Source organism: Talpa europaea (assembly GCF_964194135.1).
Source record: "Talpa europaea genome assembly, chromosome: 15".
NCBI classification, from domain to species: domain Eukaryota; kingdom Metazoa; phylum Chordata; class Mammalia; order Eulipotyphla; family Talpidae; genus Talpa; species Talpa europaea.
The window spans coordinates 67,500,172-67,520,210 of NC_140083.1; the positions used below are offsets into that span (position 1 = coordinate 67,500,172).

Consider the following 20,039-nt stretch of genomic DNA (forward strand, 5'->3'; position numbering starts at 1 on the left):
CATAAATAAATAAATCTTTAAATATAAATAAAAATTCTGTAAATCTATAAAGTTTACTCCCATCTAACCAGACACTATTTGTTTGGTGTTTATTTGGTTTATTTCATTTTTCGTATTCTTAGCAGAATATGAAAGACAGGAGGGTAGGAAATGTGTTAATCTTTGTTGCTTGTGGGTACCCAGTGTTGGTTAGGAACTGACTGGTACATAAAAGAGCACAATACATATTTGTTGAGCAAAATGGAAAGGCTATTACCTTGCAACATGCAACATTTTAGCCAGAAGTTCACTTGTCTATCCATCTTCATTCACCAGCACATCCTGTGTGGTTTTAGACATTTGTACCTAAGTGAAGTTTGACTATTTTGGGACTTCCTTTGAGTTTTGGAGAACCATCCAAGGCTGAGCCTAGTCTCCATTTTCTTTTTATTATTTTCTAGGTAATATCACAAAACACTTGGGGAGATGGAGAATGAAGATGGCTATATGATACTGAATTTCAAGAATCGTTTCAAACCCAAACAGAAATCTAATGGTAAGAATATTGTTTTTTCTTATTCAGGACCCAGCTCAAAGTTGCGTCATTCTCTTTAGAAGATAATTATCTTTGAATATTTTTTAATTCCTAATATTTATGTTCTTAGATTTCAAGAAATGATCATACATTACCTAAGATAGGTTATTTAGACTCATAAATATCGACAATAAACAGCAGTATTTTTACCACCATGGGGTTGGAGAAATTCTACTAAAATGATGTTCAATCCTCTCAATGTGGTAGCATAAGAGCAAGAATACAACTTTCAAGCAAAAGTTTGAAAATGATATTTTTATAGAAATTTTTCTTCCTACAAGATGTAAATTTCATGGAAGCAATTATTTAGGTAGAATAATTAAATGTAGATGCCTATTACACTTGGAAAGATCAAGTGCCGATGGTGGGAGAAAGTTCTATCATGATTTACAGTTTAAAAAAACATATAAATGTGATTATGCATCTGTGCATGTATATATATATATATATATATATATATATAGTAATTTTTAATCTTTGCAGTAGTCCTTGGTATTGGTAGAACAGTCCACTGGACAGAAGAGAAGGGCAAAAAGATAGAAAACACTAATCTTGCTATCTAGGGCTGCTGTACCTGCATCTAGGTATTTATTGTTTTGTTTTGCTTTGATTTTTCCACGTCTGTGTCAGGTTCTATTGCCAAGTCCAATAAATCACATATTGGTAACTAAATTCATTATGTCTAAAGCAGATGTTTAAACATTTTTGTTCAAACAGTCAAAATGTTTCTGGATGCCTTTGGCCAGAAATTTGGAATTGCCCAGCACCCCATTAGTATGTCAGCTTCCATCTCGCTAATTCCAGATTTAAAAAAAAAAAATGGCAATTTTCTTGTTTTGTGGTCTCAATATCTGGAAATTAATGTTCCCTTGTCACTAATAACTTACTTTCATGTGTAAAAATTCAGACCACTGTCTGAATTCAGTCAAAATGACTGAATTGGAACCTAAACTCTGGACTAAATTTATGGTCTTGGGCAAAGTCCTTTTGTCCTCTTAAATCTCAGTTGTTTTTTTTTTTTATAATAAAGTAAATCTCTTATTATTTTCTTATGTAGATGTTGAAACTATTTATTTTTACTTAATTTAAAAACCACTTTGTAATAGACAAGTGAGTAATGATACCTAAAGTGTGAGTGTAGGTATATAAAAAGCAAGATAACATCCATTTAAATTATGAGTGAAGGAAGGGTGAGGCCATAAAAAGTAGGTAACAGATGAGAAATGATATAATCTCAGCATGTTTTTGCTTGTCATTTTTTTTCCAAGAATTTTTGCTGTTGATAAGGAAAACTTGATTTATTATTCAGCTTGACAGATATAATTAATCTTGTCACTAATCCTGAAAGGAAATGTGCTTACTGCACTGTTATTTGTATTATTCATTTGAATGACTCACTGTTAGGAATAAATGAAGTTCTGTTATGTACCAGCTGTCATGCTGGGAATAGCCATATATTTTCACCTGTATGTATGGTGTATATTTTTCTTGGATGTGACTTTTTGGACCAAAAATATATATACTTTTACATATTAATGTAAAATACACATAATATAAACATGCATATTTCATATAAATTATATGTATTATTTATATATATTCTAGAGAGAAATTAATAAATTCTTTTCAAGTCATCAAAAGTATCACCAAATAACAAAGCAAGACAATAGCAAAATAATTCAACATTTGAAATAGCAGTGACATGTCTTTGTTTTTGGACTGGAAATTTTAAAATTTTTTTCAATTAACCATAAATTCTAATGTCATATCAAAAATGAACATTGATTATTTCTGTTATAAAAATTAAACAAGAAAATTGTTCATTAAATAAACATTTAATAAACACAAGTGTTCTGAAATTTACAAAAAAATCTCAATATTTCAGATTTCTCATGGTATATACAATATTACTATCTTATGGTAGTATTTGCATGTATTGGAATCCTTATTTTTGTGATGAGCACAATTGGATTCAACTTTTGGAGTGAGTATGGATTTTTTAATTTTAATTTTAATTTTAGAAAATAAATGTTGATCTTTAATTCTTTTCATGTCAAGATCAGCTCCACATGGCAGTCCAAAAATCTCCCAATTAAACTGATCAACCATATAGGTCATATTGTAATATTATTTTAAATGTAAGAATAATTGGTAAACACTAAAAATAAAATTATCATGTACTTTGCATCTTTTCTTATGGAAGACCTAGTAAAAGTTTAGATTGTCATATCGCGTTATAAAATTTGTAAGGTATTTTTACAAAGACTATGTACTCATTTAGATCACTTTGAGAGAAAATGATTGAAATAAGATAGGTTTGAAAAAAAGAACCTCTGGAAACAATGTTAGAGCTAAGTGAATAGTCTATAGTTGCTCTTTTTAAAATAACCAGACCAATTCATGGTTTCTATGATTTTGTTTTCCTCTTGAAACTGACTTTTGAAAATATAAGGGCTAAATGGGTACTTATGTATAGTATTGATGTGGAAACACACTCCAGGGCTTTTGAGATTAGACATTTAAGTTTAGCCCAGCCCAAAGCAATGTCTTATAGGTGACAAAGAAGTTAAAGGTCTATTTTTGCATTAGTCAATTAATTGTGTTTTTGTTTTCCTAATACAACAATGGAAAAATAGCAAACCAACTAATTATTCCACTCCATGCAATTCTTCTGTACTTTGTACATCTGTTTGGCTAAGACATCAACCAATCATAACCTTGAAATATGTTCAACCATTATATTGAAATAAATTACTAATAATATTGACACTTTCCATGTACTCAACATTAAATGTTAGATAATCAATATTGGTTTTCATGAATAATTGAAATCCTAGGAAGTTGAATATTCTGTAATAATAATATTTTAAAGGTCTTTAAAACTTAAGAACATATAGATACCAAGTATATTTATAGGCTATTACTGATCTTTTGTGATTCAGTTTTCTTCTCTATAAAATATATCACTTAGTTCTTGCAATAATTATTCTTTTAGAGCAAGATATTATCGAGAAGTTATCAATAAATTTTAACATATTGATGAAATATTTAAAGGGAAAATACATTTTCCCAGGGATATTTTTTTTTTATAAATTTTATTGTTATATTCCCCATACAATTGCAGCCCCCCATTCTGACCCCAATCCCTCCCCTCCCGCCCCCGCCCCCCTAAAAGTGTCTCTGGTTCATAGTTTTTTGTTGATTTTGATTTTCACTTTCTTATAGTTATTCATTTTCCTGGTCCCTTATTTAAGTTTTCTAGATTCCTGCTATGAGTGAGACCATCCGGTATTTTTCTTTTTCTTTTTGGCTTATTTCGCTGAGCATGATCCCTTCCAGCGCCATCCATGTTGCAGCAAATTGCATGTGTTTATCTTTTTTGAATGCTGAGTAATATTCCATGGTATATATGTACCACATCTTCTTGATCCAGTCATCGATTTTTGGGCATTTGGGTTGTTTCCAAAGCTTAGCTATTGTAAACAGTGCTGCTATAAACATAGGGGTGCAGGTGTTCTTTGGAATTGATGTTTCTGTGTCCTTTGGGTAAATACCTAGGAGTGGAATTGCTGGATCATATGGAAGCTCTATGTTTAGTAGGTCCAGAAATCTCCACACAGCTTTCCACAGTGGTTGGACCAGTTTGCACTCCCACCAACAGTGCAGAAGAGTTCCTTTTTCTCCACACCCTCGCCAACATTTGTTGTTGCTAGTTTTTTTAATATGTGCCATTCTCACTGGTGTAAGATGGTATCTCATGGTAGTTTTGATTTGCATTTCCCTGATGACAAGTGATGTTGAACATTTTTTCATATGCCTGTTGGCCATTTGCATTTCCTCTTCAGAGAAGTTTCTTTTAAGCTCTTCTGCCCATTTTTTGACTGGATTATTTTCTTTGTTGTTGTTGAGTCTCATCAGCTCTTTGCAGATTTTTGTGATCAGTCCTTTATCATTAGTGTTGGGTGCAAAAATGTTCTCCCAGTTGGTGGGGTTTCTCTTTGTTTTTGTTATTGTCTCTTTTGCTGTGCAAAAGCTCTTTAATTTGATGTAGTCCCAGCTGTTTATCTTTGCCTTCACTATCACTGCTTTGGGTGATGTGTCTGTAAACCCAGGGATATTTTTTATTCTAAGAGATAAATGCTCACCATAGCCTAGGACACCCTCGATAAAGACATAAATATAAGAATTTACATAAAGAACTAGTCTTCTATCAAAACAAAGAGAAACAAATTGGCATAAGATTTTTAAATGCAAATAAAAACATACCTTTGTAGTATGTAACTTGATTTTAACTTTAAGTTTAAAACAAGAGTAATTAAGCAATATAATTTACTCATGTATTCTTTTGGAACATATAATGAGGCAGGGGTTGGTGATTTTTGATAAAGCAAAACTACTTCAAGAAAGTAATGAAAAGATATTTTGGTTTATCAGCTTTTCTGCATTCCTGGGAAGATGTGAATTCATTCTATATGAAAGCAATCTGTAAAAATATAACTAAGAAATCAAAAGTATTTGATATGGTAAAAAGGAGATTTTAAAAATCTGAAACAAGAAGAAAACAACATTAATTTAAAAGTTCACTGAATAAAACAAAGTAATATTCAAACAAAGTAAAAGGTATGAAATTTAAAGAATCACATCATATTTAGAATTGGGATTAGTATTAAAGGAGTATAAATAAGTATAGTAAAATGGTTAATTCTGGGGAAGGAGTAGAGTAGAAACACTAGAAAAGAAACTTGGAGACTGAATTTTTATTTACATACCTTTATTTTGTACTAGTATTTAGACTGTTGTTCATCTTCATATTAATTTTTTTAATTTAATTAATCTCACTTAATATTTTATTAAATTTTTCTTTGTACTGAGCACAGATAAAAAAGTGGATTTCCCCCAGAATATAAATACCAGCCATCTGCCAGGTAATGTTCTTTTATTTTGTGGAATGTGCTGCTTTGTGTTAAGATCAATAAATTTCAGTCACTGGTCACATAAATGCAGGCAATTAAACCTCAAATTTTTAAACTTTCAAATGAGGATATAATAACTACAAAGGATATTTAGTTTAGATTAAGCCAACTGGGATGGTAAATATTACATGTTAGCGTGATTGAATGACCATAGTGGCCAGATTATTTGGTTCATAATAACTCCTGTGTTAGTTTTCTCTTGCTGTGTAATGATTACCTCCTACTGAGCACTTTAAAAGGATAATTATTACGTAAAATCAATCAATAAATGAAACAATTATTTTCTATGTCAGAGCTTCCATGGATTGGGAGTCTGGGGCAGATCAATTACGTCTTCTGTTCTGGGTCTCTCAAAATATTGTCTAGATATTGACCAGATCACATGTCTTTTCAGAGCTGAGGTTATTCTCACAAGCTCATGTGGTTGTTGGTACAATTCAGTTACTTGTGGTTGCAAGTCTGAGGTCACTGCTTTCTTGCCAAATCTGAACTTCTAGAGGGCCCCTGCATTTCCGTGTCATTTCTCACTTTGTACGTCTCAGAACATGAAAGTTCCTTAATTCTTCAAAGATAGTATTTTTGTCTCTTCCTTCAGACAAAGCCCAGTGCCTTTCTCAAAGTCTTGTGCTGGATTAAGTTAGGTCCTCCTGGGATGATGTCTTTTCGTTAATTCAAAATTTAATGATTGTTGGGGACCCTTCTTTAGTCTTTAAAATCTCCCTGTTTTGCCATATAATAAAACTTAATCATAGATGTGAAATCCCACCATATTCACCAACCCTACTCCCACTCCAGAGGGACATTAAACAGGCCATATATACCAGGCAGCTGGAATCTTAAAATTCTGCCTACTCTAATTCTTAAAACAAAACTGGCAATCACTTCTTTGTATCATCTACCATCCAGTCAGCATTACAATGCCTTTTTTCTTTTTCTTTCATCTGATTTGTTAGAATCAGAACAAGACCACAATTGCATTTCATTAACATGTTTCTGAGTCTCTTTATCTGTAGATAATCTTTCTTTTCTGTTCTTTCTTCTTTGCCATTTATTTTTTGAAAATAAAAATGGATCATGATTGTGTGTCATTTCTCATGTTTTGAATTTTTCTGTTCATATTTCTGTGGCATTTTTATTCACATCTCCTCTATTTTAAAAACAGACACTGTAATCTAAGTTCTATGCAATAGGAGCTTCAAAGATGAATATAACACTCACCTTATGAACTTTGCAGTCACGTAAAAGACATCCACGAATGACTAGACCAGAGACTCTTTGCCCTTTGCTAGTTAATACTGTTAAGTGACCTATGAGTATTAGAGTTGGCAGATAATATGGTTAAAGTCGCTGTTTCTGAGGTGGAAAAATGACTGAACTTTTAAAAGTAAGTCCAATTTAAAGAATGAAGAGGATGGAGGAGGTCATTTGTGGCTAAGAGAATCATGGAAGGAAAAGCACAAGTAAAATGTCTTCATTTGTCTTTTCCCATACCAGGAAGTCAAAAAAAAATACCCAAATCTAGTAGATCAAAAAGAAACCAAACTGCAAAGCTATGTATTTTAAAACGTAACAGAAAAGTAATTTCTTCTAGGGAGGGTAAAGCAGGGATGTGGAGATAGAGTAGAGGGAGTATTACTGCTATTATTATATGCTTTAACTTTTTAAATCATGTACATTATTTTCCTTTTTTTTTTTTTTTTTAGTCACAAAGGTGGAACAAATATCAGGATTTCTCCCTCCTCTTTTTCCAAGCCAATAGAAGTGCATTGCTGATTTTTTTCTTATAAATCAGCATTCAGAGTTCATATGAATATGCTGACATAAATTGTTAAATACTGAATTAATGAACTGTCTTTACATTTCTTATACCATTTTATATTTCCATGGGGGGCAGGGAAAGTGAAAAGCACAAGTATCTAAAATCATCCAATGGAATGAGGTAAGTAATGATAATGGAAAGTAATTTTACAGAAATAAAGTGTAAGTGCAAACTTGAGAAAAAGGAATTAGATTCACACAGTGGAGGGATTAAAACCGCAGCTACTATTTCAGCTAGAAATAAACATCAAAACATTATATATTTGTTTCCTCTCATTTTGGGGATCAGAATTCATCAGCTTTATTCTCTCCAACCCTTTATCCTAATCCCAGCCTTACACCTAATCCAGGAAATATACAGAATAATGAACTAATTGTGTTCTTATTTCCTTTATAGAGGATCTTTTTTTTTTTCTTTTACATCATAAGTCATAAACGCTGAACTGGCAAAAATCTATTCTTCAGTCAATTACATGGAATACAATTCACACTTTTTTTATAGATTGTAGAGTAAAATTAATTTTTTTCTTAAATCTTTCTTCAGAAAATAAATCTACATGCCCACATGACTGGCAGTTGAACGAAGGGAAATGCTACAGGTTTCTCATTTCTTCCAAAACTTGGAATGAGAGTCAACACCATTGTATAAAGTTACAAGCTCATTTGCTGGTGATTCAAAGTTTGAAAGAGCTGGTGAGGAATCCTAATGAGGTTCTCAGTGTTCAAGGAAGAATTGCCAGGTGCAATTCTAAGATATGTGGTGCTTTGGCTAATGACTCATGAATATTCATCAGTTATAATATAATTACTATTGTTTATGGAAGATAACTATTATTGAAGAAATAAATTCATCAATACCTGCTGCAGTGACTTACTCTATATAATGTAGCAACATATTTTGAATAGACAAAAGAATAAAACCAGTATTTTCTCTATAGGAATTCATACAGATGAATTTAAAGCTTGGACAACCTGGTTGGATAGGACTATATTTTATTACATCTGAAGGCAACCAATGGATGTGGATAGATAAACATCCTTTTGTGGAGCAAACTAAGTAAGTAGTTATTTGAGGTGGAATGGTGTGATGATGCTTTAGTTATAGAAAGGAATTTTTTTATTAAACTTCCTTGTTTATTAGTCTTTTAATCTTCCTTCCTGTTTTCCATCCTTCCTTTCTTTTAAAAAATTTCTGTACTTTTTCACATTTTTCTTTTCTTTTTTTTTTGTCCTTTATCCCTTTCTTCTTTTTTCCCTCTTCTTTTCCTTTTAACTCACTAATATTGAGAAATAGTTATGTGGTTTAGTTACTTAGAAAGCCATTTGACATTTTATCTTTGGGGGACTTGTAACTTCTGGCCATATCTGTAACCTAGAGTGGTTGGTGAATGGACATCAGAAGACCTGTGTAAGACTCTTCACAGCCTCCCCTCAAGGGACTCAACCCAAATAACCATCACAAGAAAATGAATACATACATTGTAGTGTATCCACCCAATGGAATACTATACAGCAATGAGAATAACCACACTAGGTATATAGAATAAAGATAATATTTGCCATAGTATGGAGTCACCTTAATTTGATGTGGCATCAGATTAAAATGTCATATGCAGAAGAGTGCATACAACATGGCTTCCATTTACATAAAATTTAGAAAGAGTCCAGATTTGATAATAATGATTAGGAAGCATCAATAGTTGGCAAAACTTCTGTGAAGCTAGGAAGAATTTCCATCAAATTAAAATAGTGGTTACCTATCAAAGGAGAGCAAGCTTTGAAAAAAAAAAAAAAGATAAACGATTTTCTAGAATGCACCAGTGACCACTTTTTCCCATGAGGAGGTAGATACCTTAATGTTCACACAATGATTCATTATGCTCTGCATTTGCTTTTTGTCTTTTGTAATTTTTAGAGTTGTTTTCTATATCACAATAAAAAAGTACCCAAAAACAGTCATTAACAACAAAAGTCTATTCTAAGGCCTCTGCAACATGTTACTGCTAAAGAATTACCTAAGAGGTCTAGCTGGAGGAAACCTTAAGAACTCAACCCTTATTTAAAGATAAATGATCTAAAGTTTGCTCTTAATCTTCTAGTTTTTTGGTGATTGGACCAATGGACAACATGAGCTGTGCTGTCATAACAGGAAAGCAGATATATTCTGAAGACTGTAATGCCAAATTTAATGCCATTTGCCAGAGAGATGCTGTCTAAGCCACAAAGGCAAAAATGCTCATTTATATCAAGAAATACAAATGGGGGGGCTCCCCTGGTGGCACAGGCAGTTGAGCGCCACACTGTGAAGCTGTCCGCAGACTCTGCAGTGCCGGTTTGATCCCAGCCTGCCTACGAGGGTCCCACATGGCAGGGCAGACCTCTCCTGTCTCACCTGCTGCTCCCCTCAGCATTGTATTTTGTCATTCTACCTATTCTGCTCCCTGCTCTGTCTCTGGTGAATCCTCTCACCCTCCCACACATATGTCCTGTACCCCAGTTCTTGTATAAATAAATAAATCTTTAAAAAAGAAAGAAATGCAAATGGATGGCAACTGTGCTTATTTTTTATTAGTATACAAATTTATTTCTTTTCTATGCAAATTTAAAATGTTCAAATATTATGTCCAAAAATTACCAATATTATTTTCAGTAATAATAATAATACAACATGGGAAAATGTAACTTATATTTAAACAATAAAACCCAATTCTTACTTGCTTCAATGTCTAAACAATAGTTAAATTCAATCTTCTAATCCTGCTTTTTTCCCTGTCTGTGTGTACCTTATTCCTTGGGGTCTAACTTTTTTCAAACATGTGATGAAGAAATACACCAGGCACATAGATATAACTTTGCTATTTTTTTTCCTTTGTGGTGGGTCTTTTCCCCGTATTAATTATTTTCAATTTTTATACCAAAGAAGTCAAACTTCAACTGGTAATAAAGTCTTCAGATGTTGCAATTATGAGATGCTTATTTGAGGTTATATACAATATTGCTCTTACTGTAATTTCACAATTTCCTCCCCTTTAGTCAAATTTATATTTAGACATTATATTGGGAAATATCTCACTCCCTTAGATCTCTAACTAAAAGTCCATACAATGTCAAGCTTCTCATTTTCCTGTCATTATTCAAAACATTTATTTTTCCACTTAAATTCAAAAATTCAACACTGTGGTCACTGTGTAAGTTAGATAATTATTTAACTCAAAGAAGATGCCTTTTATGTCATCAGGAATATTTACCCTAGTAACTGTGAATTTAAAAAAAGGAGGGGGGCCCCCCTAGTGGCACAAGGGGTTAAGACACAACCTATGAAGCTATCTGCAACCACTGCAGCACGAATTCCATCCCCAGCAGGCCACATGACGCAGCAGACCTCTCCTGATTCGCCCGCTGCTCCCCTCAGCAGTGCACTTCGGTCAATCCTCCTGTTCTGTTCCCTACTCTGTCTCTGGTGAATCCTCTCACCTCCAGCAGCTCTGACCTGTACCCGTTCTTGTATGCATAAATAACTAAATCTTTAAAAACAAAAAAGAGAGGAAGGGGGAACCTGAATAATTCTGTTAGGTAGTTAGTGCCTAAGATAAACAGCAAAAGAATTAAAGGGATCCAGGAAAAACTTTCAAGCAAGAATAAGGCAACATCCTGGAAGTGCCTGCACTGTAGAGGGGGCAAAGCAAGGTTGATAGGGCAACACCCGAGCTGTGCTTGAGTGGTAGAGGGCAGGAAGGACCAAGAATTCCCCTCCCAATGGAAGGGTAGAACAAGGACCCATAAGCTTTTTCCTAGAATGCCATGGAAGGAGCAACTTTACACCCCTCACTAAGCCCCAAATCCCTTGGCATCATTCGGTGCAGTTGTTCTTTCATGGACCCTGCCCATAGGGACCTCTCTACCCCCACTTCTTGAGTGTACTGTGGCTAAATAAACCATCTTTTTGCTTTGCCTTTTTGCTATGCCTGGGCATAGCTTTGAATTCTTTCCTAGCCATACGCAAGCATGGAGGCCCTCATTCTACATTGCTAAGCATTTAATAAAATTAACTGTGATGGTGAACCAAGAAGAAAAAATAACACATATTATGAATGAAGTAAAACTTAAACTTTCAGTCAAAATTAATACATTGCAATGTAATACACAATGGCATCCAAAATTCACCAGTTTCAAGTTTTCTTGGTATCACCATGAGACAGATGTTATCTGTGCACAACTGGCCACATGCTGATGTAACTGGGGCTGAGGTGGATCCTCACCATGGGTTTTTACAGCAGGAAGGAAGCTTTTGCTTTGTGACTGGTGGAGTAAAATCAAAGTGGGTGACTCAGCTCAAATCCACCTCTCAGTACATTAGAAGACACTAGGGACGGGGGGAAGGAGGGCTGCTCAGGGAAAGGAGAAGTATGGCGTTCCCATTGCTCGTGTCTCTTCATGGGTTTCATCTTCATTTTAAGGGCAGGGAGCAGGACTTAGTATGTGCTCTGAGGGAGGATTAGAAGGTTTTTTTCAGCCTAAGATTACTCTGGTAGCTATTTCTGGATTTTTTTTAAGGTTTATTTTATTTATGCATGCAAGAACTGAGATGCAGACCAGAGATTCCAGGGGGGTGAGAGGAAATCACCAGAGACAGAGTGGAGAGCAGAACAGACAGATCTACTGAAATACACTGCTGAGGGGAGCAGCGGGAGAGACAGGGGAGGTCTGCTGCACCATGTGGGTAGTTCCCTTCCTGGGGATGGAACTTAGGCTACAGTGACTGGGGACAGCACTGAGATTTTAACCCCTGTGTCACCAGGAAGGCCCCTACTTCTGGATTTGAGTTGCTACTGTAGATCAGAGATGCTCAATAACTTGTTAGAACTCATTCCAGTTTCTGCTGATCAGGATCTGTTGAACCTGCAAAAACAAGCAAGCAAGTATGTGAAAACGGAGGAGGGAAAACATACCTGGGAAAGAGAAGAACAATGACCATATCTTGCCTATTCCTTATGGGACAGGTTTGAACTTTGCAAAATAGTTTTCTGACCACAGTTGCATGGCATTGGGCCAAGTAAGTTATCTGCCTTTGAATATATTAGTGCCAGCTAAACACTTTATGGGTGTGGCTCACAATCATCTCTTTTTTTCTCATTAATCAGAAAGTTTCATCTATAAGCAAGAAAGTCAATTTCCATTATTTAATGGGGGAAGACTTGTCTGTGTGTTTCTATGTTTTTGCCTTGTAACCTAGATACTTTCTTTTTCTTAGGTTCTACTTTGTCCCTATGTATTCACCTGCACATATATTTCTCCTACAATCGAGTATAGTTATCTATGCAGGAAGTTCAACTGAAATTAATGTAATAAGGGATCTTTGATATAACTTTTGGGTGTCCTCTAGAATTTAAGTTTTATGATGTACCCAGAGATGTGTCATAAGCTTATTCTATTTCATTCTCCTTACTTAGGAAATTAAAATTTTTCAATTATCTATTCTTTGGTCACATTTAATGATACCATTCCAGTTTATATTCTATAATCAAAAGTTTGTAATTCCAATGATCTCTAATAATCTCTGATCATTCATCAGATATTACTTTTTATAGAGTGAGGATGAACTTCACTCTTGGTGAACTTTTCCTAATTTTGAAGATATTAAACATTTTTTAATTTTTAATTTTTAAGATACTGAAGTAAATGCATGTCCTTGGGTGATTCTCTTGTAACAATTCTCTATGCCAAAGTAATGATGGTTAATTAATATTGTATATTTACATGGTGAACACATATGTTTCCCAACCTGTAAACTGTTGGGTGTTGGCTGGTCTACCCACATAGATTCCTTTATATTTGCTTATCTTTTTTTTTAAGAAGTGGGGTACAGGCCAGAGTTGCAGGGAGGGGTGGGGGAGGTGAGACGATTCACCAGAGAGAGCGGGGAGCAGAACAGGCAGATCTACCGAAATACACTGCTGAGGGGAGCAGCAGGTGAGGCAGGAGAGGTCTGCTGCACCATGTGGGCTGCTCCCCAACCAGATGGGGATCAAATTCTCACAGCAAAGGCCATCGACAGCTTGACAGTGCTGGGCTCAGTCCCCTGCGCTACCAGGAAGGCCCTATATTTGCTTATCTTAATCACCATGTCATACACATGTTCTCCCATTGTTTATCACTATTTTTATTGGTTCTATTAATAGAAGTTTCTTAACTTGTGTTCATAATGAACACTTATGTTATGAATGGATGAGGTTCTGCTGTAATCATTCATTCATTCAACAATTATTGGTGCCTTTAATACTTGTAAAACTCTGTATTCTTTGAATTATTACAAAATTCTGTATTCTATAACATAGCAAGTGAAAAGCAACATTTACCTATCTCATTTCCTTGATTTCTGAAGTGTGATTATCATTTTCCATAGTTTTTTTTTTTTTTGCACTGTTAAAATATAGGTTTGCTGCAAATCCACTTGATATCAACAAGTCCCTTGGAACTTTGGACTCTATCAGCATCCAGAAAAGCAAAACGTCCATTTCCATTAATTTCAAACCTGAAAAGGAACAATTAGAATTAATTTGGGAACCACTTACAGCTATAAACAAAATCAAATTAAGAACAGAGTATTTGAAACACAATGAACTTCACAATATTCCTGGAGTATCTTTACTCAGTGTTGTTGTTTTTTTTTTTTAAAGTAAGGAATTTGGTACTTTTGAAACATACAAAGATAAAGCCAAAGAGACTAATTATGATATTTTTATAAATTTACTCTTTTGATGACAAAATTTTCCCTTTGTTGTAGTAATTATAATTTGTCCTATCTACTGTATTTCAATATTTGTTTAATTAGTTCCCATGTTTTAAAATTGAGCACTTAATGAAATATTAAGCAGGAACCCATGGATTAAAAACAAAAAAAAAAGTATAGTCCTTGCTGTCGGGTAAAATAGCATATAAGTGAGGAAGCAGCATTCACTCAAGAGATACTACATGAATAAACAGTATTGCTTATGACTGACATTTAGAAATTTAAAGATAATTATATGATTTCTAACTCTTAAAGAAAAAAGAAATCTCATATAAATTTAAGTACTTGGATAACGGTATTTTGACTTGGAATTTGCAGAACAGTTGAGTTTGAATTAGCAAAGGAAGGTTTATTAGCAAGAGTGAGAAATAAAAATAAAACTGGGAAATGTCACTGGCAAAATGTCACAAGGCAGAAGGAAGATGGATTATTCCAGAGCAGTTTTTAATGTTAAGGGGAATATTTTATAGGGTGGAGACCAAAAAAAATTAGAAATAAGAATATTTCTTTGTAATAACGCAACTCGAAATGATTTAAATTTCTAGAAGACACCAGAATAAACATTTCCTATTAAATTTGAAACTCACAAATCATTGAATGTGCTGCCATTTGTCCATTTCCAGGACTCTCCTTGTTTTCTGCTCAATCCAATCCAGTACACAGAAGTTCCCGCAAGTTTCTTCAAAAATCCCTTTCACAAAAATCAGAGCATCATTCACCGCTTAATGTTTTAGAGCACACTGCATAACATGTCTTGCACCCCAAACATCCCCTCTTTTATGATTTACATTCTAACCTGCATTCCCTAATGTTTCTGTTGCCACTAACAGCACCAATATTAAAGTTCAAGTGAACTTTATCAGAAAGATGTGTACACTGCCTTTTACTTCCCTATCTCTCAGTAGTAGAGTGGCTTTCATCAAGTCATTGAGCTCCCTGAGCTACACCCTCTATCATTAAAGGTAACTTCTGTCTCTCATATAGAAATTGGTGAGGAAAAGATATTTGACTAGCTTTCCTTCAAGAGTTAATGCATAAAACATTAGTAAGTTTTAGTCACAGGGTGAATGACAGACTATAAACTGATATGATGTGTTATCTGTTCCAATGACAAAATCAGAAGCTGAACAGTTTCAATAAGAATTGACACCACATGTTCTAGAAGGGTAACAGAATTAATGCTTATATTTTGGTTTGTACACAGGTTCTCTCACAAAATCATGAACTAGATATGAGGAGAGGAATGTCATTGTTTTGTGCTTTTCTCATATAATTAGAACTCAAACTAACTTCTGGATGAGAATAATTTACTGTAATATAAGTAATAATTTACTGTAATATAGATGGATGACTTCAATCTCTCATCTCCTAGCAATTGGACCTCAAACCTAGTTGTCAGTTTTTCTTTACAAACAAACTCTTCCCTACCCTGTGCCCCTGGAATCCAAGTTCCTTTCTTTGTCCTTTTCCCTTCCATTCATAGCCTCATTCTCTTCAAACTGCATCTATTTCCTTTGTAACCTCAGCACTGAATTCCAAGAGTCATATTTTTTGTTTCAATTTACCAGACTTTTCTTGGAGGACTGCCAATATAAAGAAAGGTATTACAGGGCCTCCCCGGTGGCATAGCAGTTGAGCACTGGGTTGTGAAGCTGCCCGCAGCCTCTGCAGCACCGGTTCGATCCTCGGCGGCCAGGCAAGGGTCCCACATGGCGCACAGACCTCTCCTGCCACCCGCTGCTCCCCTCAGCAGTGTACTTCGTCAGTCTGCCTGTTCTGCTCCCCACTCTGGCTCTGGTGAATTCTCTCACCCCCCGCACTTCTGACTGTGCCCAATGCTTGTAGAAAGAAAGAAAGAAATCTTAAAAAAAAAAAAAAAAGAAAGAAAGAAAAGAAAAGAAAAAGAAAGGTATTACAAATAATTGATTCTATAGTCTTAGAACTTTGAACAAAGACATTTAGCTGTATTGACAATGTGTACCATAATGAAGGACAGAACATCATCAAATAACTGCCTGAGTTCAATTCCCAGTTAGACAATTTATCGCTGTGGGGCAAAGGCTGCCTTATAGAGCATTCTCTGCACCACACTTGCCTCATCTTCAAAATAGGGACTTCATACTCATTGGTTGAAGGTTACATTAAGTTTTACAAATGTGGTGCTGAGAACACTGACATATGGGTATTATTTTTATCATTTGTATTATCTATTTGCAAAAAAGGAGCTTGGAATTATTGAGAACTACCCTCTTCTTACCACTTCCTCTTGTGTGTCAGGCTGAGCAAGTTCCGATCCTTGTGAGCTGCAAAAACTTTTACTGGCTGTCCAATTTCTGGTATCATCAGAAAAATAGAAACACTTCTCTCCTACTCCAATCCATTCCTTTGAACACACTGTAGTTTTTGGACATTCTGAAGATTGTCTCCAAAGTACTGATAAAAAAGAAGAAACCGCCATTATTCAACTAATGTGAGACCTTAAAATTATAAAGGCTCATGCGATGGTGATACATTAGATTCCTCTGCCTGTGGGGAAGACAGTTTAGCTGTAGAACATGTTATAGTGTAGCCTATTTTCCTGCTCTTGTTTTGAGAAATGGAACTTCTAAGGTTTTCTTGGTCTATATGGACATCCTACCAGAACAATGCATAACATTTAGCGATCAAGGAAAAGACCTAGATATAGAGATGCAATTTAGGTCTCCAAGGGTCAGATATATTGATATTGTGATGAACTTGACTGGTGGAAAGTGGGGGACAGGGGAAATTTAGATAGAATGACTTAAGTTATTAAAAGCAACCAGTTCTTTACCAAGACACTGATAAACACACATGCAAGAGGCAAGAACAGATTAAAACCTGGCTGTGTGGTTAAAATATCAGGAATTAGATTTACACAAGAGTTTCAGTTCTGATTCTGGAATTTATTATTTGGAGAAGCATTTTATTCACTCCAACTCTACTTTGCAAGTTAAACTCCTATTTATAACTGTTTCACAGTCTTGTAAAAATTAAATCTAAATAATAAAATATTGTATATTTTTTACCTTAATTTTTTTTATTTTTTAATTTATTATTTTTTAATTTTATATATTTTTACGTCATTTTTCATTTTTGCACAATGTATGCATTTTCATCTTGGTTATAGTCCCCATACAATTCCCACCACCCCTTGTTTTGATCCTACTGCCTCCTCCCCCCATCCCCGTAGTGTGTCTCTGGTTTACAGAAACATTTATTCAAAGGGCACCTGCACCCCTATGTTTATAACAACACTATTTACAATAGCTAAGCTATAGAAAAACCCAAATGCCCTAAAATAGATGACTGGATCAAGAAGATGTGATACATATATAAAATGGAATATTACTCAGCAATCAAAAAATTTGCAGCAACATGGATGGAGCTGGAAGGGATCATGCTCAGCAAAACAAGCCAGAAAGAAAAAGAAAAATACCAGATGGTCTCACTCATAGCAGAAATTTAGAAAACCTAAATAAGGGATCAGGAAAAAGACTAATTATAATAAAGTAAAAATCAAAATATTGTATATTTAATGTGAGCTCTTTAAATCATGCAAAGAACTCTGAATTTTACAAGGTAGCTATTCCTGTTGTTATCTGGTGGTTTATCTGAGGATTTATGATCTTCTTACTTGAAGTGTTTTTGAGAGCAGAAGGAACAAACTGGCTGAACTGATAGGACATTATAGATGTCTCCACATACCCTTACACCACTCCAGAACCGACAGGACCAGGCTTAAGCTTGAGATATAAATATTTTGGCCCTACTAGTCATAAAGAACCAAAGAAAGTCGAAGTTGAGCTACTCACGTACAACCATCACCAATAGCACAAAAATCACCGATGATAGCATGATCACTATCTTGTGGTTGGTCAGCATTTGAACTGCAAAATAAATAAATGTTTATTGTAAAGCTTCTAGAGAATCCTACTTGAATATTTATTATTTATTCATTTCTCTCCTATATAATCAATTAAGAAACTTTCATTAAAATACCTATACCTTCAAGTAATAAGGGACACAACGACCTTACAAAGTGCAGTGAAGTCCAGTGCCAATCACTGCTGCAGCTTCTCAGATGGTGGAAGGAGGGAGAAAAAGCAAAATTAATATAAAAAGTGAAAATACCACAAGTAGGAGGATTTTAATGAGAAACTATCAGTCACCAAAAGGGCTATAATCAGACAAATGGCTTTAACAGACATAGAAATCAACAATAATAAAGTGATAAAAAGTTTATGAGATTATAAGATTATATAACAAAAGAATTTAACTGTAAGACAAATTGTTTTATACTTTAAATGATAGGGGAAGAAGTTTAATGTGCTAGAGCAAGAGAATATCAAGATAAGGGCAGTTATTTGTTTGTTTGTTTGTTTGTTTTTAATTAATAAATTTTATTTTTATATTCCCCATACAATTGCAAGATAAGGGCAGTTATTTGTGAGCAGAATGAATCAGAGAGGAGAGGAGATTTGGTTCTCCTGGAAATATTAAGTGATTGGCACCAAAGAATAATAATTCTATTAATGGTTAAGCTATCTGACACATTATTAGATTTCTATGCTTGAAAAGACCCCCCCCCACACACACACACACATCTTTAAATATCACAAAAAAAGGATTTGAAGGATGAAAGAAAAAAATTAAAAAGGTGTCATTTTCTGTTTCTGTTTCCATTCCCATTCAGAGCAGGAGAGCAGACCTAGTGAATAAAAACAAAAAGTGGCTATTATGCTCTTAGGGAAGCTAAAGTTTACCTCCACTCATATAGGTTTTCAGTTGGAGTTTTTAACCAAAAAGTCCAGATTAGCAAAAGAAAAATTGTTCATTAATTGGTGCAGTGTACATCAGTTGGGAGAAACTAAAGGAAGAGGAACTCAAAATGGCTGCTTAGAACTCCAGTTATATGCATCTTCAACAAAGATGGCTGCAAACAATACATTTGCAGGAAATGACAAGAAAAAGAAAAACTTTTAGGTTTGCAAGGGCAACAAACCCATGGGAAAGATAACACGTGAGAGGAAACTAATGGAATAAGATTTGCCAACTGTGGGCTAACAAGAGTCTATCTCTAGAAAAGGAGAATTGATGTTTAGTCTTGGGTAGAAAAGGAGGAAGGTAGAGCAAAATTTTCTTGACTTTACTTCTCCCTAATTGCTCTCAGTTAATATTATTTTTATGGGACCTCCCTGGTGGTGCAAGGGATTAAGCAAAGCACTGTGAAGAAATCCATAGCCTCTGCAGCACAAGTTCGATCCCCAGCCAGGGGGCTACCCACATGGCGCAGCAGACCTCTCCTGTCTCACCCGTTGCTCCCCTCAGCAGTGTGTTTCAGTCAATCCACCTGTTCTGCTTCCCACTCTGTCTCTGGTGAATCCTCTCATGCCCCACACTTCTGGCCTGTACCCCAGTTCTTATATACATAAATAAATAAATTTTTTTAAAAGGATGAAAAATGGCAGCCACTTTCAACAAAATGGAGGGAATTTGAGAGAATTATGTGTAGCAAATTCAGAACAATAAAAGCAAATGCTGGATGGGTAGGCAGTAGACAATTCAATAATGTAAAACACTTTCAAAAACCAATGGGCATCAGTAAATATCCTGAAGGGCTCTAAAGTTAAGAGACATGGGAGTGGGAAAGAAACAAGAGGACACAAAGGATGGTGGTGGGAAAAAAAAATAAAATTTTTGTAAAGACAAAAAATATTAAATTAATGAGAAGGTAAAACTAATAAAGATAAACCTGCTAGAATATTATCTTTTAACTACCTTGTTGTGTTGCCAATATTGTCTTTGGAATTTCTTCTAATTTCATAAAATAATTGGTCTTTTTTAACCCTTTTTATCCCAAAAT

General features: G+C 34.7%; 2 protein-coding genes across 2 annotated transcripts; one reads left to right on the forward strand and one right to left on the reverse strand.

Moving 5' to 3' along the window:
- Window positions 1-6,913: 6,913 nt before the first annotated feature.
- Window positions 6,914-9,582, forward strand: KLRF2 (killer cell lectin like receptor F2; the record flags this gene model as incomplete). The annotated part of the gene is made up of 4 exons (XM_084256063.1): window positions 6,914-6,931; window positions 7,831-8,058; window positions 8,304-8,422; window positions 9,465-9,582. 4 exons carry the CDS (start codon window positions 6,914-6,916, stop codon window positions 9,580-9,582), a joined length of 483 nt encoding a protein of 160 aa, XP_084112189.1.
- Window positions 9,583-13,672: 4,090 nt separating this feature from the next.
- On the reverse strand, window positions 13,673-16,613 carry CLEC2A (C-type lectin domain family 2 member A; the record flags this gene model as incomplete). The annotated part of the gene is made up of 3 exons (XM_084256064.1): window positions 13,673-13,897; window positions 14,743-14,846; window positions 16,413-16,613. The coding sequence occupies 3 exons, from the start codon at window positions 16,611-16,613 to the stop codon at window positions 13,789-13,791; spliced, it is 414 nt and encodes a 137-aa protein (XP_084112190.1). The 3' UTR covers window positions 13,673-13,788.
- Between the last annotated feature and the right edge of the window lie 3,426 nt (window positions 16,614-20,039).